This window comes from Lynx rufus, unplaced genomic scaffold (assembly GCF_022079265.1).
Source record: "Lynx rufus isolate CCGP_SWC_20201006 ecotype Redwood Valley unplaced genomic scaffold, mLynRuf1.p SCAF_3, whole genome shotgun sequence".
Taxonomy (NCBI): Eukaryota; Metazoa; Chordata; class Mammalia; order Carnivora; family Felidae; genus Lynx; species Lynx rufus.
The window spans coordinates 142,453,100-142,472,296 of record NW_025814845.1 but is presented as its reverse complement, the minus strand read 5'-3'; the positions used below and the strand labels follow the sequence as shown (position 1 = coordinate 142,472,296).

The following is a 19,197-nucleotide window of genomic DNA, read 5'->3' as shown; positions in this document are numbered from 1 at the left end:
TTGATGGAAAGGTAGAAACATTAGAATTATCTCTTTTATGAGCCTTTCTATAACTCTAAGTGAAGCTGATTATTTCTTTGCCAAAACTTCTCTAGCTTTTCATTTATTATACCAGATTTTCATGACTATATTATATGCATTCATTTCTCGCCAAAGTCTGTCAGGACATGGACTTTCACATAAATTTTACTAAATTCATTTATCTATCTCTATATCTATCTATCTATATATCTATCTCACAGTACTGAGTATATGATGTTCAGAGTATATGGTATATATAATTTATAAACGAATATATAAACAAGTGCAAGAATAAATGAATGAATGCTCATTCATTTAGAGAAGACCCTATCTTACTGATTATTTGTAAAGGATAAAGTCAATGTTCAAGCTGACAATCACTTGGGTATTGCAGGCAAGTACTTTATTTAATCTTTAGTTACATTTCTTTGATCACCATCCTTCCCAAATATTTATAACAACATCTTCGGTTACTTTACATATTATGCCATCCTATGGTAATACTGAACCCAGATGTACGCATTCCTCTGGAAACTGAGATTAGTAGTGCCACTAGATGGCGCTGGCATATCTTTGTTGTGTAACTCAGGTGTGCATACAAGCGAGCACGTGCGTGACATGGCTATCGAAACGGATTGTATAAAAGATGTCAATGAAATTATATAATTTCAGTGAAAGAAACAGTATCAGACATCATATAATGCCATTAGAGTCTACCAGCTCTGGAGGTAAAGTATTTAGGTTTGAATCCTGGCTGTGGAAAGTAGCAGCTGTGAGATTGCAAGTAGGTTACTTAACGTCATTGTGTCTGCTTCCCTATATGTAAAGTGAAAATAACAGCATCTACTCACGGGTAGATCCAAGTATAAAAATATTTAACTTAAGTGAAATCCTTAAATTTTTTTCTGGCACGTATTAGGTACTGAAAAAAATGTCTTTTCTTCAAAAATTATTAAATAATTTGCTGCGGATCAAAATGGCTAATACCGGACTGTCTCCCACTCTTTCCTCTTCCTTTCTTTCTGTCTCTCTCTTTCCACATCAGATTTTATCTGTTATATTGTATTTCCCACAACTTTTAATAATATCCAATTGTCAGTAAATTCTATTGTCTCGAAACGGAGGATTTCTTACCACTTCTCACTGCTACAGACCTCATCCAGGCCACAATCCCCACTGCCCTGTGTTAATGTATTAACCTCCAAATGACTTTCCCTTCTGTCTTTGCCCCTGACAGTCTCCCCTCAACACACAGGACAGTGTGATCCTGTAAAAATACAAATCAGATCAGTCACTCCTCTGCTGGAAATGCCCTTTCCCACTCTATACTCCAGGATAAACTAGAACTGCTTTTGTGTAGTTGATCTCAGATTAATAACAGATCTATTTCCGCCTCAGGGCCTTTGCTTTTGCCCTTCACTCTTCCTTGAATGTTCTTTCATGTGGCTCACCCTTCCCTGACTTCTTAATGAAGCTTGCCTTTGTCACACTGTTTTAAATTAAACCTGGTTTCCCCAGTACTTGCTATATTTCTTACCAGGCTTTCTTTTTTTGTTTTTGTTTTGTTTTGTTTTGTTTTGGTTTGGTTTTTTTCATAGCACTGTTCCTTTCTAACATGATACATTTTACTACCTTTTTTTTTTTTTTTTTTTAAATCTGTCTCACCCATGTAGAATATAAGCTCCATTATGGCAGGGCTTTTGGTCTTTTTTATTCATGGCTACTTCACCAGCCCCTAAGAATGTGCCTGCCACAGACTAAGAACTTACACAAATTGTTATAAAATGTATAAATGAATGAGGACCACTTATAATTCAAGAATTATTTGTTTGGAGTCATTCTTGGCCATTCAAAGATGAACAAGCCAAAGTCCCTCTCCTCAAGCAGTTTTATTTAGTGGAGGGGCAGAAACACAGAAATTACAATTACTTTGCTATGCAAAATGTGCTAAGTGCTATTGTAGTAGAAATTGTATGATATCATCAGGACATCTGGAAGGAGAGATTACTTTCTGTGGGGAAAATAAATATTGAATAATATGTTTAAATAAACTTTGCGTGTTCAAAGAGGAGCCTTCAAATAGGTGCTCTAATTAAAGCCTTAAATTCTGGCTTGGAGTTATATAAATAACTTTGTGGATGCAACCTTTGGAGTGTTACTTTCCTCAGCCTGACTGCCTCTGCTTTCCTGTTTGCCAAAGATTTGCCCTAAAGGGACTCTGTGGGAATCACAGCTTGGCCTTGCATTAAGCTAATGACTACTTGCTTTTCAAATTGAGCTGTTCTGTGCTACTGATGAAACTGTAGATTACCCATGGTGCAGCTCTTCTGACCACTCCATTTAAACTAGAAGTGAAATGGCAGTTTCCTCTTCCTTGTTCTTCACGCCTTTACATAATTATGTGTAATCAGGGGCAAGAAGTAGACATATGACTAACATTTTGCTTGTCTGAATATGCTCAGGGGAACATTTTCATATGCTTTTAACTTATATGCCTTTTACTCTTATCGTAAAAAAGGATACTTGCTCTTTAAACACTCAGTGATGTAAGCCTATATAAAGTGTGCCCAATATTCAATTCTACCTACCCCAATATTCATTGTGTAAATATTCACATGGTTTTATATTATATTATAAAAACATTTATGCAAGCTGCATCATTATAATAGTAAGTGAATATTCTTTTATAGATGTTTTCATAGTTACTTAATGATTCAATTTTCATTGGAAATTTGAGCTAATTTTTATCTGTTAATGATGATAATGCTTTGGTCTTCTGGAGAAACATAGTATATTAAAGCTAAAACCCTCCCCTCCAAATACCACAATAAAAAAATAACACACACTGTTTTAAGTATGCTTGGTTTCAGAATAAAGAAACCCCTGGGTGTAAAATCCAGGGGATAAAATGAAAACCAGAGGATAAGCAAATCAGCTGACCCTTGGAGGTGATTTTGCAGGTGACTTGGGAGAATAGAGATTGTTTTTGAGAACTATTTGTTTTGGATTTCAGTGCTCAGTGTGGAACATTATATGAGGACAGGAGAGCATTTATGGAGCCAATGTAATACAAGGAACTAACTAAGTCTGAAACCTCTATGAGGTTGGGAACCTCAAAGGATTATACCTTCAGTTAAACTATGAACTAGGAAAAAAAAAACAGCACTCAACATTGGAAGATGAGCAGAAAGCTCACCTTTCATTGTCTGGGTTAAGAAGGAGGATATTTTCCTTGAGAATCCAAAATAATAGAGCTGTGTCTCCCTTGGGCATGACTTTTAAATTTATTCTACTGTACCCGATGGGCTGAGAACTCCATGAAGAGAAATCATCATGAAAGTTGATCCAGGGCTGGTGATTCTCCTGGGACGCCAGGAAGAAGCAAATGCCAGACAAATCTAGAGAGATTCTCTGACTCTTCAGGGGGGAGAAAAAAAAACCTCACTGCAAAAGATGAGCATCACTTTAAAAGTTTTCACAACAAAAATATCTGGTATGCACTTAGAAGCAATTTTCCAGGAGGACAGACAGTGGACTCTACAAATGGCAGAATTAAAACCCCGTCAATTTGAGACAATTGATAACAATCAGAAAGAACACTATGAAAAAAAAATCACACTAAAAATGGCAAATAAGATTCTAGAAATGAAAAGCTTTTAGAATTTAAAAACACAATATATATGAGGAGTATCTAATAAACAACTGACTTGGAATTAATGAATTGGAAAAATATCTGAAAAAGTATCTAAAAAATTCCACAGAGACAGGCAATAAATAGATGATATGAATATAAAGTTAAGAGACTTGGAAGACTGAATGGCAAGAACAAGCTTTTGTTTAATAGGATTTATAGCAGGAGAGAATGTGGACAATACCAGGGAGACACTACTTAAAATATCATATAATATGTGAATCTTCAGTTATTTAGATGAAACCTATTTACTAATATCGTGAAACTGCAAAATATTAGGATTTTTAAAAAATTGTTAAGGCAAACAGAGAATTAAAGGTAATCTATAAAGGAAAACTCTTAATGAGAGAATGGATTTCTCAAAAGTTATCAGTGAAGGCTAGGAAAAAATTTAAAATTATATCTACAAAGACCAAAGAAAAAGTGACTAGCATTCAGCCTAGAATTCTATAGCTATCTAAGTTAATATTCAACCATGAAGAAAAAAATAAATAAAGCTCTTCCTAAGGAAAAGAACTGAAATAATTTAATAATTATTTATGATTTCTAGAAAAAAAAAACTGCTAAAAAATGTCCTTTGGAAAAATGACATTGAGGCCAGAAACATGGAGTTAGGTATTAGAAGAAAAATGAAAAAAGAAATAAAAATTGTGACTATAACTGAAGAAGCATTAACTCGTCAAAAGCATAATGATGATTAATTTGGGGGAGTATAAAACAAGGTAGAATAAAAATACTCAACAATAATAGTATGCTGCCTGAAAAATTCCCCTAGCTCTTATGTTAATGACAGGCAAAGACTTAAGAGTTGTTACCATGAAGAATCCATTCTTCATGTACTACAGAATCCATTTCAAAGATGGACTCATTAAAAACCATTTCAAAGATTAGCCAACTCCAAACCAGTCAAAAGGACCAAATTCTGTGCCTGTGGCCAGAAAGAAATGTGGCTCTGGCTACTGAGTCCAGAGCGCACAAAGTTGAAACATGGTTTCAGCAGTGGTGAATTCCCCACCTGATGTAAAGCTTGTGTAGGCCAAAAACATTGAAGTTCCTTTGATCAAGGTGGACACAGGTGACATACCGAAAATGAACACCTCACTTATTGTTGCAGATCTTTATCCCCTCATGTGCCTTGTCTTTCCTTCCCTTCTACCGTAGCTTCTGTTACTTTCAGGAGAGTAATAATTAGGAGTGGGACCAAGGTCTTCCTGTCCCACTGTGGACTAAAGGGTTCATGACTGTCTGAGTATGTTGGGGGACTTTGGGGAATGGAAGGACTAAACTTTTTATGAGTTTGTTGGCTATAGCTGCCAAGGTAACCATTCTATGTGGACCCATTGGTTGAATTTGGGTCTCCTCCAAATTCAGTTGATGGGTGTGGGCAAGGTTTGCAGTGGAAAAAGGGAAACTAAAACAACTTATTATTGAGGTCCTTTGGGCTAATGTCACTGTACCATAATCTATTGTTGAATATGGCTGGAATTTATGTTTATTTGTTTCTCTTGGGAATGCTGAGAAGTACCAAAGAGAATGCTCTTGATAAGAAATGAGCCACATATAGTGCTCTACCTATAGCAAATATGGGGAAGGTCTTATAACCCCAATAATTCCTATCTGCTACACAACTCTGTGACAGATGGTTTGCCGATGGGAACCTCTGGCAAGAAAAGGCAGCATCCCAGAGGTGCCTCTTGGCATTTTAAACTTGTCTCCTTCTTCATACAACTTCTGGGTATCACTTTTAGAAAGCAGCAGTTGTTGCTTGCTGACTTGCTACTGGATTCTTGTAGAAATTGAATGCCTGATGTATGGAGCCTTGTGACTTTTGTGCCTGATAGTCTCATTTTGATGGGTCAACTGGGACTCAATGACTAGCAAAGTGGGAAGAAATCAGCAAGTCTCATCGAATGGAAATGGCACACTGAAGAAAACAGCCCGCCTGGCTCCAGGAGCATCATGAGTTTACATGAAAAAATGGCAGCTATTCCTTTGGGGAAACTTTAACCCTACTCTGCTGCTTGAAACAAGATGCTGAATCAATGCGGACTTCAATCAGTTGCCCTAAGTGTCCTGACCTGGTTTATTGATGGTTCAGCAATAGCTGTGCAGAACCAAAAATGGACAATTTGTGTTCCATGGGCAGAAATCAAGATTTTTTTCATAGTTCTGCCCAGTATCCTTTGTGATAAATATTTTATCTTTTTACTCACTCTTGGGCTGTTAAGCCTATCTCTTTGGTTTAACACTTGGGAAAGTACAGATCCCACATGAAAAAGCCTCAAAGGTTTCTTTGTGGCTGTAGTCTGTCAAAATAAACTGTGGTTGCTGGTAGGAACTTTTGTGTCACTTGCATAGATTTGCACACTAAAGGCTTTTTCCTTGATGAGACCAACTAGAATCCAGCTACTAATCAAGCCTGTGTTGCCCAGATTATGCTGTTCCTACCTGGATCCATCATCATACTGGACATGACAATACATATACCATCATAAAGCAGGCATGTAGTATTTTGTGTATCTGACACCAAAGTTACCATTGCTTGCCACTGTTGTGAGTCTAGTCAAACTTGATTTGCCTTATTCATTGTGAAGGAAACTATCATTCACAGGGCTTGGCTGATGTATTTCTTCTGACTTGATCCCCTCTTGAGGTTACTAGAAGTCCTTTTAACTATTGTCACTTTTTCAAGTGATAGCGCTGCTGTCCCTGTTCAATCTGCTGACTCTGGACACAATTATGGTCCTTGAAACTAATCTGTGTCATGTGTTTGACTTTCCAGACTACCTGGTCTAACCATGGTATAGTTTTTATTACAAAAGCCACTCAACAGTAGACTGATAATCAAGGTATTTGATGGATCTTCCATAGTCTCCACCATCCATAGGCTTCTGGTATTGGTGATAACTGATTGATTCAATGAGATTTCTGAGTCTGTTTTCCTTACCTCTTTCTGATGTACATAGTTTAGTAAGGCAGTTGGTCACTGAAAACAGTTTTCCCTCCTGAATAATAATCATAATGAAATGGGGGGAGAGGGTTATTGGGATGTTATGATATCATGATCTATCTATCATCTATCTATCTATCTATCTATCTATCTATCTTTTGTCCCCCATTCCTGGCACAGAGCTCCTAAAACCTTGTAATTTCCTGATTGGAGTGAGAGGAGCATCTTTTGTTATTCATAGTAACCCTTTTTCAACCATAATTGAGTTTATGCTAATGAGATGATAGAAGAATGCGGCTAGTTGCCAGAGGAACCAACCATGTGATTATTGGGTTGTAACCCTCAGCCCTACTCCTGATCTCTAGGGACTAGAGAAGGTCTGGAGACTGATTTATTCAACAATGATCAATGAATGATTTGATCAATCGTGCTTATATAAAGAAGGCTCCATAAGAACTCTGACTAAAGAGGTTTGAGGTGCTTTCAGGTTGACAACCACATCAAGGTGCTGGGAAAGTGACATGTCCAAAGAGGGCATGGAAATTCTGCATCCTTTCCCATGTACTTTGCCCTATATATCTCTTCCATTTTGCCATTCCTGAGTTGTGTCCTTTGAAATAAACCAGTAATCATGAGCACAGCACTTTCCTGAGTTCTGTGAGCCATTCTAGCAAATCATCAAACTTGAGGAGGGGCTGTGGGAACTTACACTTTACAGCCAGTCAGTCAGAGTATAGATGACAATCTAGGACTTATGGTTGGCATCTGAGGTGGGGGATAATTTTGTGAGACAGTCCTTGCCCTGTAGGGTGTGTGGTAACCCTGGGTAGTTAGTATTAGAATTGTTTAGCTCGAGGAAATGAATCCACACATTTGGTGTCAGAAGTGAGGTGTTGAATTGTGTAGAAAGAAACAGGAGTTTTCCTATAATTACGCAGATAAATTTTGAAAATTTGGGATTCTACCCTGACCATTCTCTGGGCGTGATGATTTTTTTCTCTTAACATTGTCAACCTCAAGGTGTGCTGGTTGGTCTATACTGTGGGTGGTAGCCTAAGCAAAAGTGGGTGAAGAATTTCAAAGAATTCTAGTTCAGCCACCAGAATATCTCTGGACTCTTTAGAGCCTTGGGTCATAAGGATAAGTTGAGTACACTGCTTGTGTGACATAGTGTGTTTTTTAAAGTTTTATAAAAATGCCTTTGTCCCTCCCGCACCTGACCCTCCCAAAAGAAAGTTTGGGATGTGAGTTGGAAATAATAATAAAAATGCTGAAGTTACAACTACAAGAAAAGTGACAATTTTCTTTCTTTTTTTTTTTTTAAATTTTTAATGTTTATATTTGAGAGAGAGAGAGAGAGAGAGAGAGAGCGAGCATGAGCAGGGAGGGCCAGAAAGAGACTGAAACAGAATCTGAAGGAGGCTCCAGGCTCTGAGCTGTCAGCACAGAGCCCAATGCCAGGCCTGAACACATGAGCCGAGAGATCATGACTTGAGCTGAAGTGGGACCTTAACCAACTGAGCCACCCAGCCACCCCAAGAAAAGTGACATTTTTCTAATGGTGGAGCAAGAACAACAACCTTGCATCTGGGGAGGGACTACCTAATCACACCACTTTGTCTTTACACGGTATTGAAGACAGCCCCAACTCACTGGCCAAGATTGTTATGGATGATGATGGACTTGCTCTAAACTTCCTTCTTGTGGGCAAAGGTGAAGTCTGTGCCGTTGCTAATACATCCTGCTGTATCTAAGTAAAAACTTCAAACCAAGTGGAAAAGTCATTACTAAAACTTAAGAAAAATCCACTCAGCTTTTTAAGATAAGTCCTGATGATTTATGGAATTGGTTGAGTTCATTGTGTTCAAACCCCTGTGGCGGCATTGTTGGAATCAATACTGCCAATTGACCTCCCCTTGTTGCTTGAAATCCTTTGATAATTAAATGTTGTATGAGACAAATTGATGGATTTAGTCTCAGCCTTTGTTAGTCAGAATAATAGGAGTGGTTTAGGGATTGGTGTGTTCATAGAAAAGAAAGTCAATAGTGAAAATGGCATAGAAATCAGGGGTGAGGTTGGGAGACAATTTTCTGTAGGCCTCGTGTTTCTAAATGTTATGCAGAGTGAGGCACTGACAGCCCTTTGTTCTAGACTAACTTTCCAAGGATGTTTATACAGTGAATAGCATCATGAGAGAGATAGTGTTTCCCTTATGAGCAATGGGCAGCCATGCATTCTGCCCATTAAAACTGATTGAAGTTTCTAATCTCATGGCTTCTCTTCTGCAGTGCAACTCACTGCATATGCAAGCGTTATCTGGTCATCTTTGCTTAGACCTTTGGGATTAAAGCTCAGGGAACTGTTGCAAAAATTCTGACACTCTGGCGACTGCTATTACTCAGAGTGATAAACTGTATTTTGTCTTTGACCCAGGAGTCTCCAGTATCTATGTTAACTTGGTTGGTTAGCTTGCTATCTTGTAGGTTAAAGTCTCATACCTTTCACAGTTTTGGACACAGACTGTACAACATAGTGTGAAATTAATCCACATATTCGGAGAAAATGTTTTTAGTCTACATACACAAAAAATAACTAATGTCCAAATTATGTAAATAGCTACAAATCAATAAATGGCAAGCTACTGAAAGAAAAATACAGAGAATATAGAATTAACTTAAAAGGAGAAGAAACCAGGATGTAAAGAAACATGAAAAGATGCTCAACATTATATATTATCAAGGAAAAATGCAAGTTAAAACCATGGAGAGATCCCATTTACATCCATAAAATTGGCCCAAACTTCTTAAGTTTTATGAAGATTTGAGGGAAATGGGAGCCATTATATATTTATTGCAGGTGAGAGTGCAAATTTACAGAACTGTTTTAGACAGTGTTTTGAAGCCTAATTAGGCCCGGATTTAGCAGTATCTAATTTTCTTTCTCCTTTCTTCTTACTTCCCGCCCTCCTTCCCTCCTTTCTTCTCTTCTTCCCTCCCTTCCTGGCAGAGATTGTATGCTATTTTCAAGAGAAATAATTGTTCAGGCTGTAACAAGCATATACAGAGGTTTTTCTAAACTGACAAAATTTTTACTGATTCTATAGAAAAGCTTCTTGAAATTATAAATTATTTTCCTGGTAGTTAAGTTTCCTCAAAAGGGGTGTATGTAACTCATTATATAATTGAAAGTTAAAGTAGTTATACTATTTCAAATTACTTAATTCATGCTTATAAAATTGGTCTGTGATAAATTATGTAATGAATTTAATAGCCTTTTGAGGCTAAAACTACATCCACCCTCTCACTTCTACAGTGAAAGTGAGGATAGAGGAAAAGATACCATACTTCTACTGGCACGAGTGACATGATAATTCTACCTCTGAAGTAGCTAAGGTAATTTTCTAGCTGGCTACTTCCTAGGTATGTTGACAATTCAAGATCAATATTTTTAACCATGAACCTGAGACCTAATAGGAAAAAAAAATTGTCATGAGAACAAGATGGATCTGAAGAGTGAATTTGAACTCTTCATACATTCACATCTCTGTGTTGAGTATCAACTGCATTAGTCTGCTCAGGCTTACCATAGACTAGGTGGCTTAAACAATAGAAATTTATTTTCTCACAGTCTGGAGTCTGGAAGTCCCAGATCAAGGTACCAGCAGGGCTGGTTTCTAGAGAGGCATCTTTTTTTTTTTTTTTGGCTTACAGGTGGCTGCCTTCCTGTTATATCCTTGCATGGCCTTTCCTCTGTGCGTGCACTCCTGGTATCTCTTCCTCTTCTTATAAGAACACCAGTCCTATAGGATTAGGTCCCCACCATGATCACCTCATTTAACCTTGATCATCTCTTTAAAGGCCCTGTCTTCAAGCACAGCCACTTTGGGGGGTAGGGCTTCAAAATTTAAACTTTGAGGGGATGCACTTGAGTCTGTAACACCAGCTATGTGCCTGCCACTGTAGTGAACAAAACAAAGATGCCTCTGCTTGTGGGGCCTGAGCTAGGGGGAGGTGGAGTTCAATAAATAATAATTATGTTAATAAATTATGTAGCTTGTTAGAGGGCAGTAACTGTTATAGAAAAAAGCAGAGAAGGTGAAAGGGATCTGGAGTGCTGGCATAGGCTTTGGGGTAGGTGACAGTTTTTTTCTTAATCTTTTAAAAAAATGTTTATTTACTTTTGAGAGAGAGAGAGAGAGAGAGAGAGAGAGAGACAGAGAGACAGAGCATGAGTGGGGGAGGGGCAGAGAGAGAGAGAGGCAGAAACACAGAATCTGAAGCAGGCTCCAGGTTCTGAGCTGTCACCACAGAGCCCCAAGGCAGGAGCTCAAACTCACAAACTGCAAGATCTGAGCCCAAGTCCACCACTTAACCAACTGAGCCACCCAGGCGCCCCAGGGGAGGTGACAGTTTTAAACAGGGCATTCAGATTTGGCCCTTTTGAGTAGCTGACATCCAGCAAAGCCTTGAAGAACATCAGGCAGTCAGCAATATAGATATCTCCTCTTGTTAAATCTGGTGTTCATTCAGTTGAGAACAAGAGGAACTTAGTGAGAAGCTTAGAAAGACATGATTCAAAGTCAGAATACCTTGGTTTAAGTTCTAACTTTGTGTGATTCAAGGCAAGTTAGCCTCTGCACTAAATTACATAACCAACACCACACTTTTAAGGAATTCCAGATGCCAGGACATTCCAGAGCTGATCATTCCTGTTTCAAATGAAAACTGAAAGAACAAATTACTTCAGTGATGCATTGGAACCCTATTCGGGGATCGCTGTCTAATTGCTAAACTTATCAGGTATGCGTAGTTTATCTGCTCAGCCCCAGAGGCCTTTCATTGCTCCCTTGGTTTCACTACACTGGCTGTAGCATAGTACTTGCTTTGGTGTGGAAGATCAAGAATGACCTCATTAATTATATTGATAAATATGTCAATCAGAGGCATTCCAAAAGGTTTTTCATTTGACTGTAGGGATTAGTGTGGCTTGGGCAAGGAAAAGTTGTTGATGAAATTCAGCTGTTCTTCACTAATGTAAAATATCAAGAATTTATGGGCCATGCCTAGAATTGCACTTTGCTCAGCAGCTAGGAAAATAATTCTGTGAAATCTTGATTATCCATACCAATAAAAAATAAAAGTATCAAAGACTAACATACAGGAAATCTCACCACAGAAAGGGAAAGGTAGCAAAAGAGACACCTTGGCCAAATGGAAGAAGTAATTCTCAAAGGGAGCAGCAGAGGAGATCAGGAAGCTCTAACTGAAGATCAGGCCAATTGACCTGGGAGCACCTAGAGCAGGGAATGAGGGAAAAGAGAAATTTAGGCAATCTATGAATATTCATTAAGTATAAAGTGGATAATACAGGGATGTCCCCTCTTCTTTTTTATTTTTTTTTTTATTTTTTATTTTTTTTAAAATTTTTTTAACGTTTATTTTTGAGACAGAGAGAGACACAGCATGAACGGGGGAGGGGCAGAGAGAGAGGGAGACACAGAATCGGAAGCAGGCTCCAGGCTCTGAGCCATTAGCCCAGAGCCGGACGCGGGGCTCGAACTCGGGGACCGCGAGATCGTGACCTGAGCTAAGTCGGACGCTTAACCGACTGAGCCACCCAGGCGCCCCCCCTCTTCTTTTTTAAACAAAGTGTAAATAGGCAGAATATAATTCCTTAGATTCCCTTATTCTATAAATGAAATGCATCTTCTTTGTTAGACCCTGGATAAGCTCTGGAGAGTAGTAGCAAATAACCTAGTCCCTGATTTTCTAGAGGATTACAGTCTAGTCATCAAGACATGACAGTAAACCCACACGACCCAGCGTGGCAAGGCCCCATTATGTACAGGGAACTCTGGCGCCCTGGAAGGCAGCACCTAGCCCGGGGCAGAGGGTGAGTGAGACAGGTGGGGAAGATTTATTGGAGCAGCCAAAACTATGCCTTCACACTGTCATTCAACAAAGATAATTCAGCAATCTCTGCATGATAGATAGACATTTGCGCTCAACTCGAGGGATGGATGAAATGCATTCCAACTTTAAAGGATTTGGACTCTGGTAAAGGGAAACACGTACAGACAAGTTCACTAGCGTGTCATTAGGTACCGAGGGGGAAGTTATATAAAGAATGCAATAGCTGCACAAGTCTGTTCCACTGTGTTTGGGGTTACTGGTGTGAGGAAATGCCCAGTATCTGGGGAGATGAACAGGTGTGCAGCTTGGGGAGGAGGGGAGTCAGGCCACTGGAGTAGATGAAACACCCTGAACGAAGATAAGGGAGCAGGCACAGATAAATTGTAGAAATATAAGTAGATCAGTTTGGTTGCATTTGATGGCGTGTGAAGAAGGGGGAGAGGGCTTAAAATAGAGAATAAAAGCAAGGTTTTGTTGGCCCGGAGAAGGCCTTGGTTTATTCAGCGGACCTGTGGATATATATGTAAGGGAGAAACAAGATAAATATTCAGGAGCTAAAGCCAGAAAGCAGAAATCTAGAGTTGGAATCATTCTGGCTTCAATATGGAGGATAGTTCGGAGTAGGAAGGCACGAGGGTAGCAGGTATCAGTTAGGAGTTTCACATTAGCCTGGGCGCCAAATGAATCAAGACTGTGTTAGTGGGGAAAAAGAGAGAAATACGAGAGGAAAACTAATTTTCAAGACATGATAACTGATTGTATGACAAAGATATTTTGGAGGAAAGGGGCCTGCATGACTCCTTTTCATCCGTTGGTGCGATTGGGTGATTAGCCAAGCTTTTCCACGCGGTATGGATTATTCAGCAGAAGGTAGAGTTTAACAAACTTTACAACCGTTGAAAGTATAAATTGCTTAATAGATTTTACATTCCTTGAGTGGAACTACTACATTTTTAATCGTTTTAATCTGTTCTAGTGTAATTTTGTAGAATGTGATGAAATAATGCTTCAACCTAAACTAACCTGATGTATAAAATGTATGTAAACCTTTGGGTTAAAAAAAATACTGAAAAATGACCACTGTTCTAGCGGTACGCATATTAAAACAATATTAGATTTGCAATGCTACAACTTTTATGGTTTTTTGCATTCTCTTTCAAAAGAAAACGAGCACTGGTGTTACTGGAACATAAACTAAGGTAGCAGTTTTACTTGGGGGGGGGGTTGGGAAAAAGCATAACTGGTTTGCTTCCGTGGCATAATTCAACTAATTTCACCAGTAGTGGTAGCTTCTTCGATTATTAGTTTATTCTACAAGAGAGGGCTATCCTTTATTCCTGTATTATAGCTGTTCAAAGACTGAGGTTTAGAGATGGAGTGAATTTATAAGAGCTAACTCTATCGAGAAAGTTTTATGATAGTGTTTCATCAATAATGCTCAGTTGACAAAGTAATTGCTATTTCAGGCCCTTTTGGCCTGAAGAGTTTTTGTTCTGAATCTGTGGTTTAAATGCATAACAAAAGAAAGGAATCTTTAATGGTACTTGCTTTGAAATTAGAATGTGATTACTTTAAAGCACTAAGGATAGTTTTATTGCCTTAAACTATTTTTAACTGCCATTCTTTTTTAATGGTCTCTATAACTGCATGCTGTGAGAAGAAAAGCTAGTACAGAATTCACTTTGGTTGAGAGTTAGGTGAAGACCTGTGGGGAATTGCAGGAAAGATCTTATTTTTTTGACCTAGTGATCATTAGCCCTTTCCAGGCCTTCCCTAAAGCTTGACACAGGGGTGTTTCCAGCGCAACATTTTTAGCCTAATTGGACCAACCAGCAGTGTAAGGCCACCAGAACTTTCATTTTATGAAGCTGAGTGATTTTTGAGAAAGGACTGATGGAGTCAGTGTGAACATGCCTCACACATAGATACGTCTTTCTTACATTCCTTGAAACATGTTAGAGGCATAGGAACTCTGTGTCTGACATACAGTGGAGTCTGAGATCTTTGTAATCTGCAAGACTGAAAAGAATAACAGTATCTGTTTTCTGAGAGTGTTGTCATTTCCTAGGAGTTTGTCCTAGAAATAGGTCAAGATAAAGAGACCCTACCCGGCCATACATGCTCTGATATGCCTCTGCAATCATCAGCCTTTGTGCGTTACAACGTTGAGTTAGAATGTCGATCAGCATGTCTTTGTCACAGCCTGGAAAAGAATAATATTTGAAGATTAGTAAAGTTTCTACTTTGTAGTTTGGAAGAACCCATTATCTAAGGATCAAAAACCATTGTGCGAGCATTTTCCCTGATGGTACTTTAAAGCAGTGAGCAATTTTAACTAAAATTGGAAATCACAGAGCAACACTTGATGAAGGCTTGGTTCTTCCTATATCTCAATTTGGTGCTATTACTACAGACTTTCCTTTAAAAGGATCCAATTAAAAAATACAGAGGAATAAAAAATATGGTCTTTCTTCAGCCATCTCTCCTACCCCACTGAAAAAGGCTTCCTTGACTTTAGGCTGATTGGTGTTTAAAGGAGTACATCTTTCTCATTTAAAAGATCCTTCCTTGTGGAGAAAGAAATTATGAAAGTACAAGGGATGTGTACCCTTGTGAGGGACTGTGTGAACCTCTCATGGTTTGCACGGAATATGGTCTCTCTGTCCTGCAACCGAGGCTGTTTCTGGGCTTTATGAGGCCTCCATTTCCTTATACGCCAATTCATTATACTGATATAACACCCAAATGCACAACTAGTTTAGATAAATTTAGTTCTAATTACAGTCATAGCAGAGTGACCAAGAAGGCCTTAACATTTGCCTCAGCTTGACTAAAATTTAGACAGGTTTCTTTCCGACTATAAGCCCTTGCTTGATCTCCCCTTCTGAGAGCATTTACTTTGGAAAACTTGCAACTGTAATTTCGTTTTCCTTTGAGATATAAATCTTCTGTCAAATCACTTGCCAGTTTACAATCCAGAAATGTCTTTCCCAAAAACTTGGGAGCCATCCCTTTGAAATATAATCATCGAGAAAGATAAGAATCCCTATCTCCCAGTCTCCGTGGGAGGGTTAAGAACCTAACTTTCTTAAGTACTAGTTAGCAAACACAGATGGCCTAATCACATTGACAAACACCCCTGACTCCCAGAGTTCTCCAATACTTTTCAACTGGTTCACTGCCCTCCTACCACTCTGCTTAAAATTTCTTGCCATTTGTTTCAGAGGAACTGAGTTCAGTCTTTCTCCTCTGTTGGTAAAGTCTTGATTTCTGTTGCAATAGTCTTGAATAAAGTCTTCCTTGCCTGTTTAATTCTGTGTGGTACAACTTTTCTTTGACAAAAGGAGATATTTAGTGGAGATGAGGAGAAAAATGAATTGAAAGGCTAGACTGTTAAGCAGATCATCTTTTGGGAAATTAAAGCCATTCTGGATGCCCTTAGGTTCTTAGGAAAGCTGAGTCAGGTGCTGAAATATCCAGTCAATGAGGGCTAGTGACTAGAATTTACATAGATAACTATGCCCAGTGAAACAAAAGGAAGAGGAGGATGTTTTATGCAGGTGAGAGAAATGATCTGAAGGTGTAAAATGGAAGGAGAGAGGCAAAGAATCAGCTCCAAAAACTGAAATTTATGGTTTGTGAGAGGCAGAGAGCATCATATTCCCCTGGGGTTAGCTGGTTAATGCGTTGGACTCAAAGGATGTTAAGTAGTTCTGTAGGAATCTGTTAACTTCATGATGGGAATTCCAAAGCGAACAAATTTTTAATAATAAATAGAAGATTTTTAAATTATATCTATTGTCATTTTTACTATGATCACACTTATATAATTATTATATTCTTCTGCTTTTTGTTGTTCCATTGATATTATCTACAACCTACCTCTGACTGAATCTTCATTTTTCAAAGTGCTCTTACCAATTCTTGCTCATTTATTTTTCCAGGATATTTCAGATTAACTTAATATGGACCTCAAAAATGTATTAAACATTTTTAATTAAAATAGCTAAATTTAGGAATCCATGTCGAAAGTTGTGTTTTTGTCACTGTATTTGCTAAGTTATTTCGGTGTTTTTCTTTTCTAAAAGACTTAGTGAAGGCTTGTAGAGTTTTTGAAAATGACAAGAAACTTTATTTTGTTAAAAATATTCATATTTGCGGGGCTCCTGGGTAGTTCAGTCAGTTAAGCGTCTGACTTCATCTCAGGTCATGATCTCATGGTTCACGAGTTAGAGTCCTATGTCGGGTTCTGTGCTGACAGCTCAGAGCCTGAAACCTCCTTCTGATTCTGTGTCTCCCTCTCTCTGCCCCTTCCCTGCTCACACTGTCTCTTTCCGTCTCTCAAAAATAAGTAAACATTAAAAAAATTAAAAAAAAATCATGTTTGCATGACTGTTGACATTTAAAGTTACATCATTTGTATTTTGTTTCTTAACACATAATTGCATAATTAAATAAATGATATTGAATTTGTGTAAACATAACATTGCCTTGTATTCAGAAAAATTATTGAACCCATAATTTTTAGTAACTTTTTAGTTGATTAGCTTAGATTTTGAGATACAAATAATATACTCTGCACATAATAAGAATTTTGATTTCTTCTTTACAGTAACTGTAAGTTTTTCTTACTTACCTTATTACATTATGACAAGAATTTCTAGATAATTCTTATTTTCTGGTTTAACAGAAAAGCATGGCATCATGAACCATAGCAGTTTTGTAAGCTTTTACAATATACAGTTGATTCTTGTTATTTGTGGTAGTTTTCTACACAGGTGTCATGAACACTGAATTAACAGATACTGAACTATTTCTCTGAGGGGAAGTATACAGTTGTGTTTCTACAACCTCTGGTCACAACATTTTTGTCAACAGAAATGCCATTTACGTTACATATATTTGTTAGCCAATGTCCTGGTAAAACATGCCTGTCTCATCAGCATTGAAAGCCTTCATTTCCTCATGTATAAAATTTATATTTTTTGTATAAAATTTTTCTGTATAAAATTTAAGAGGTATTTTTAAAGAATATCTTAAGGAGGTATTCTTCTACAGCCTACTGATCTACAGAACTTGTTCAGCTGAAAGTTTAACAGTTTTATGCTCTATCACCTTTTGAAACATGCAAGCCATCTAGCACTTTCAGAAGAAAGCTGATAGCTACACTTTTTTATACTATTATTAGCTTGTCATCTCATGAACTCACAAATTTAACTGCTTTTCCATAGCTTCATAACATAGAACAGATGTTACTTTAGCATTTTTCTGGACAGCTTCATGCATTGGTCAGTGAATTTTATCTTTTTTTCGGAATGTACTATATTAGTGATTTATTCACATTGATCTCATGGCCAACAGCATTAGAACTCATGTCTGAATGAGGCTTATCCGATGCACATGTTTCCTCCATAATATTTCTTCTTGTGCTTGGGAACACTCACCAGCACTTCAGCACAACATTTGTTGGGGCATTTTAAAGAATACAACCACCAACCAAAAGCATAAATATGCAAAAAATGTAGCATTAAATAGACTACAAAAAGAATATTTGTTAACAGTATGAGAGCTGTTGCAAGGAGGCAAAGCATCATTTTGTCTAATCTTAGTTGGTAGTAGGTACTCTGGTGACTCAAAGTTTTCATGTCTCTGCACATGTCTGTTAATGACCATGAAAACACTACAAATAATGATTTTGGTGTTATAAGTAAATTTTAGCCAGTAGGCAAATGGGCAAATGTGGAATCTATGAATAATGAACATTGACTATATGGTCAAATAGGTAAAAGTGTCCTACCAGGCAAGAAAATACTTATTACTAAAATTTCAAATTATATCTAAATAACACTGAGTGGCCTACACAGATAGATTATAAGTAATGAGATAGAGGAAGATATACTATGCTAACATAATGAAAAAAAAGCTGGAGTAACTATATTATTTTTAACACAAAAGACTTCAGAAGAAGGAAAATTATTAGGGATAAAGAGGGCCATTCCATAATGATAAAGGGGCCAATTCTCCAAGATGATATTATAAATCTTAATGTGTCTGAGCCTGGTAAAAAAGCATCAAAATACATGAGGCAAAAACTGATAGAATTGCTAGGAGAAACAGATGAATCCACTATTTTATCTGGAGTTTAATGCCTCTTTATCATAAATGGATAGATTCGGCAGGCAGAAAACTTGTAAGAACATGGTTGAAATGAGCAACATCATCAATCAAGTCGATATAACTGATATCTATAGAATACTTCATCCAGCTGCATCCAAGGAAAGCAACGGATTATTTATTCTTCTATAGCTCATATGTAACACTAAGACTACATAAAATATACCTTAACTGGTTTAAAATAATAGAAACTATGCAAAATATTCTCTCAGACCACAGTGGAATTAAACTAGAAATAAGTAACAGAAAGATAGCTGGACAACTCTAAAATTCCTGGAGATTAAACAACACACTTGTAAATAACACATGGGTCAAAGTAGACTCAAGAAAATTTAAAAAATTCAAACCAAATGAAAATGAAAATATAAGCTATTAAAATTTGTGGTATGTAGCAAATGAAATGATTAGAGGAAATTTTGTAGCATTGAATAAATATGTGGGAAATTAA

At 37.6% G+C, this 19,197-nt stretch overlaps 1 protein-coding gene across 1 annotated transcript in view; it reads right to left on the bottom strand.

The window, feature by feature from the left end:
• The window catches only part of ANXA10 (annexin A10), a 131,528-nt gene that overhangs the window by 35,424 nt on the left and 76,907 nt on the right, over positions 1-19,197 (bottom strand). Inside the window, exon 4 of the mRNA XM_047092300.1 lies at positions 14,684-14,778. Coding sequence (XP_046948256.1) covers positions 14,684-14,778 — 95 coding nt within the window. The remainder of the gene's footprint in view (positions 1-14,683; positions 14,779-19,197) is intronic.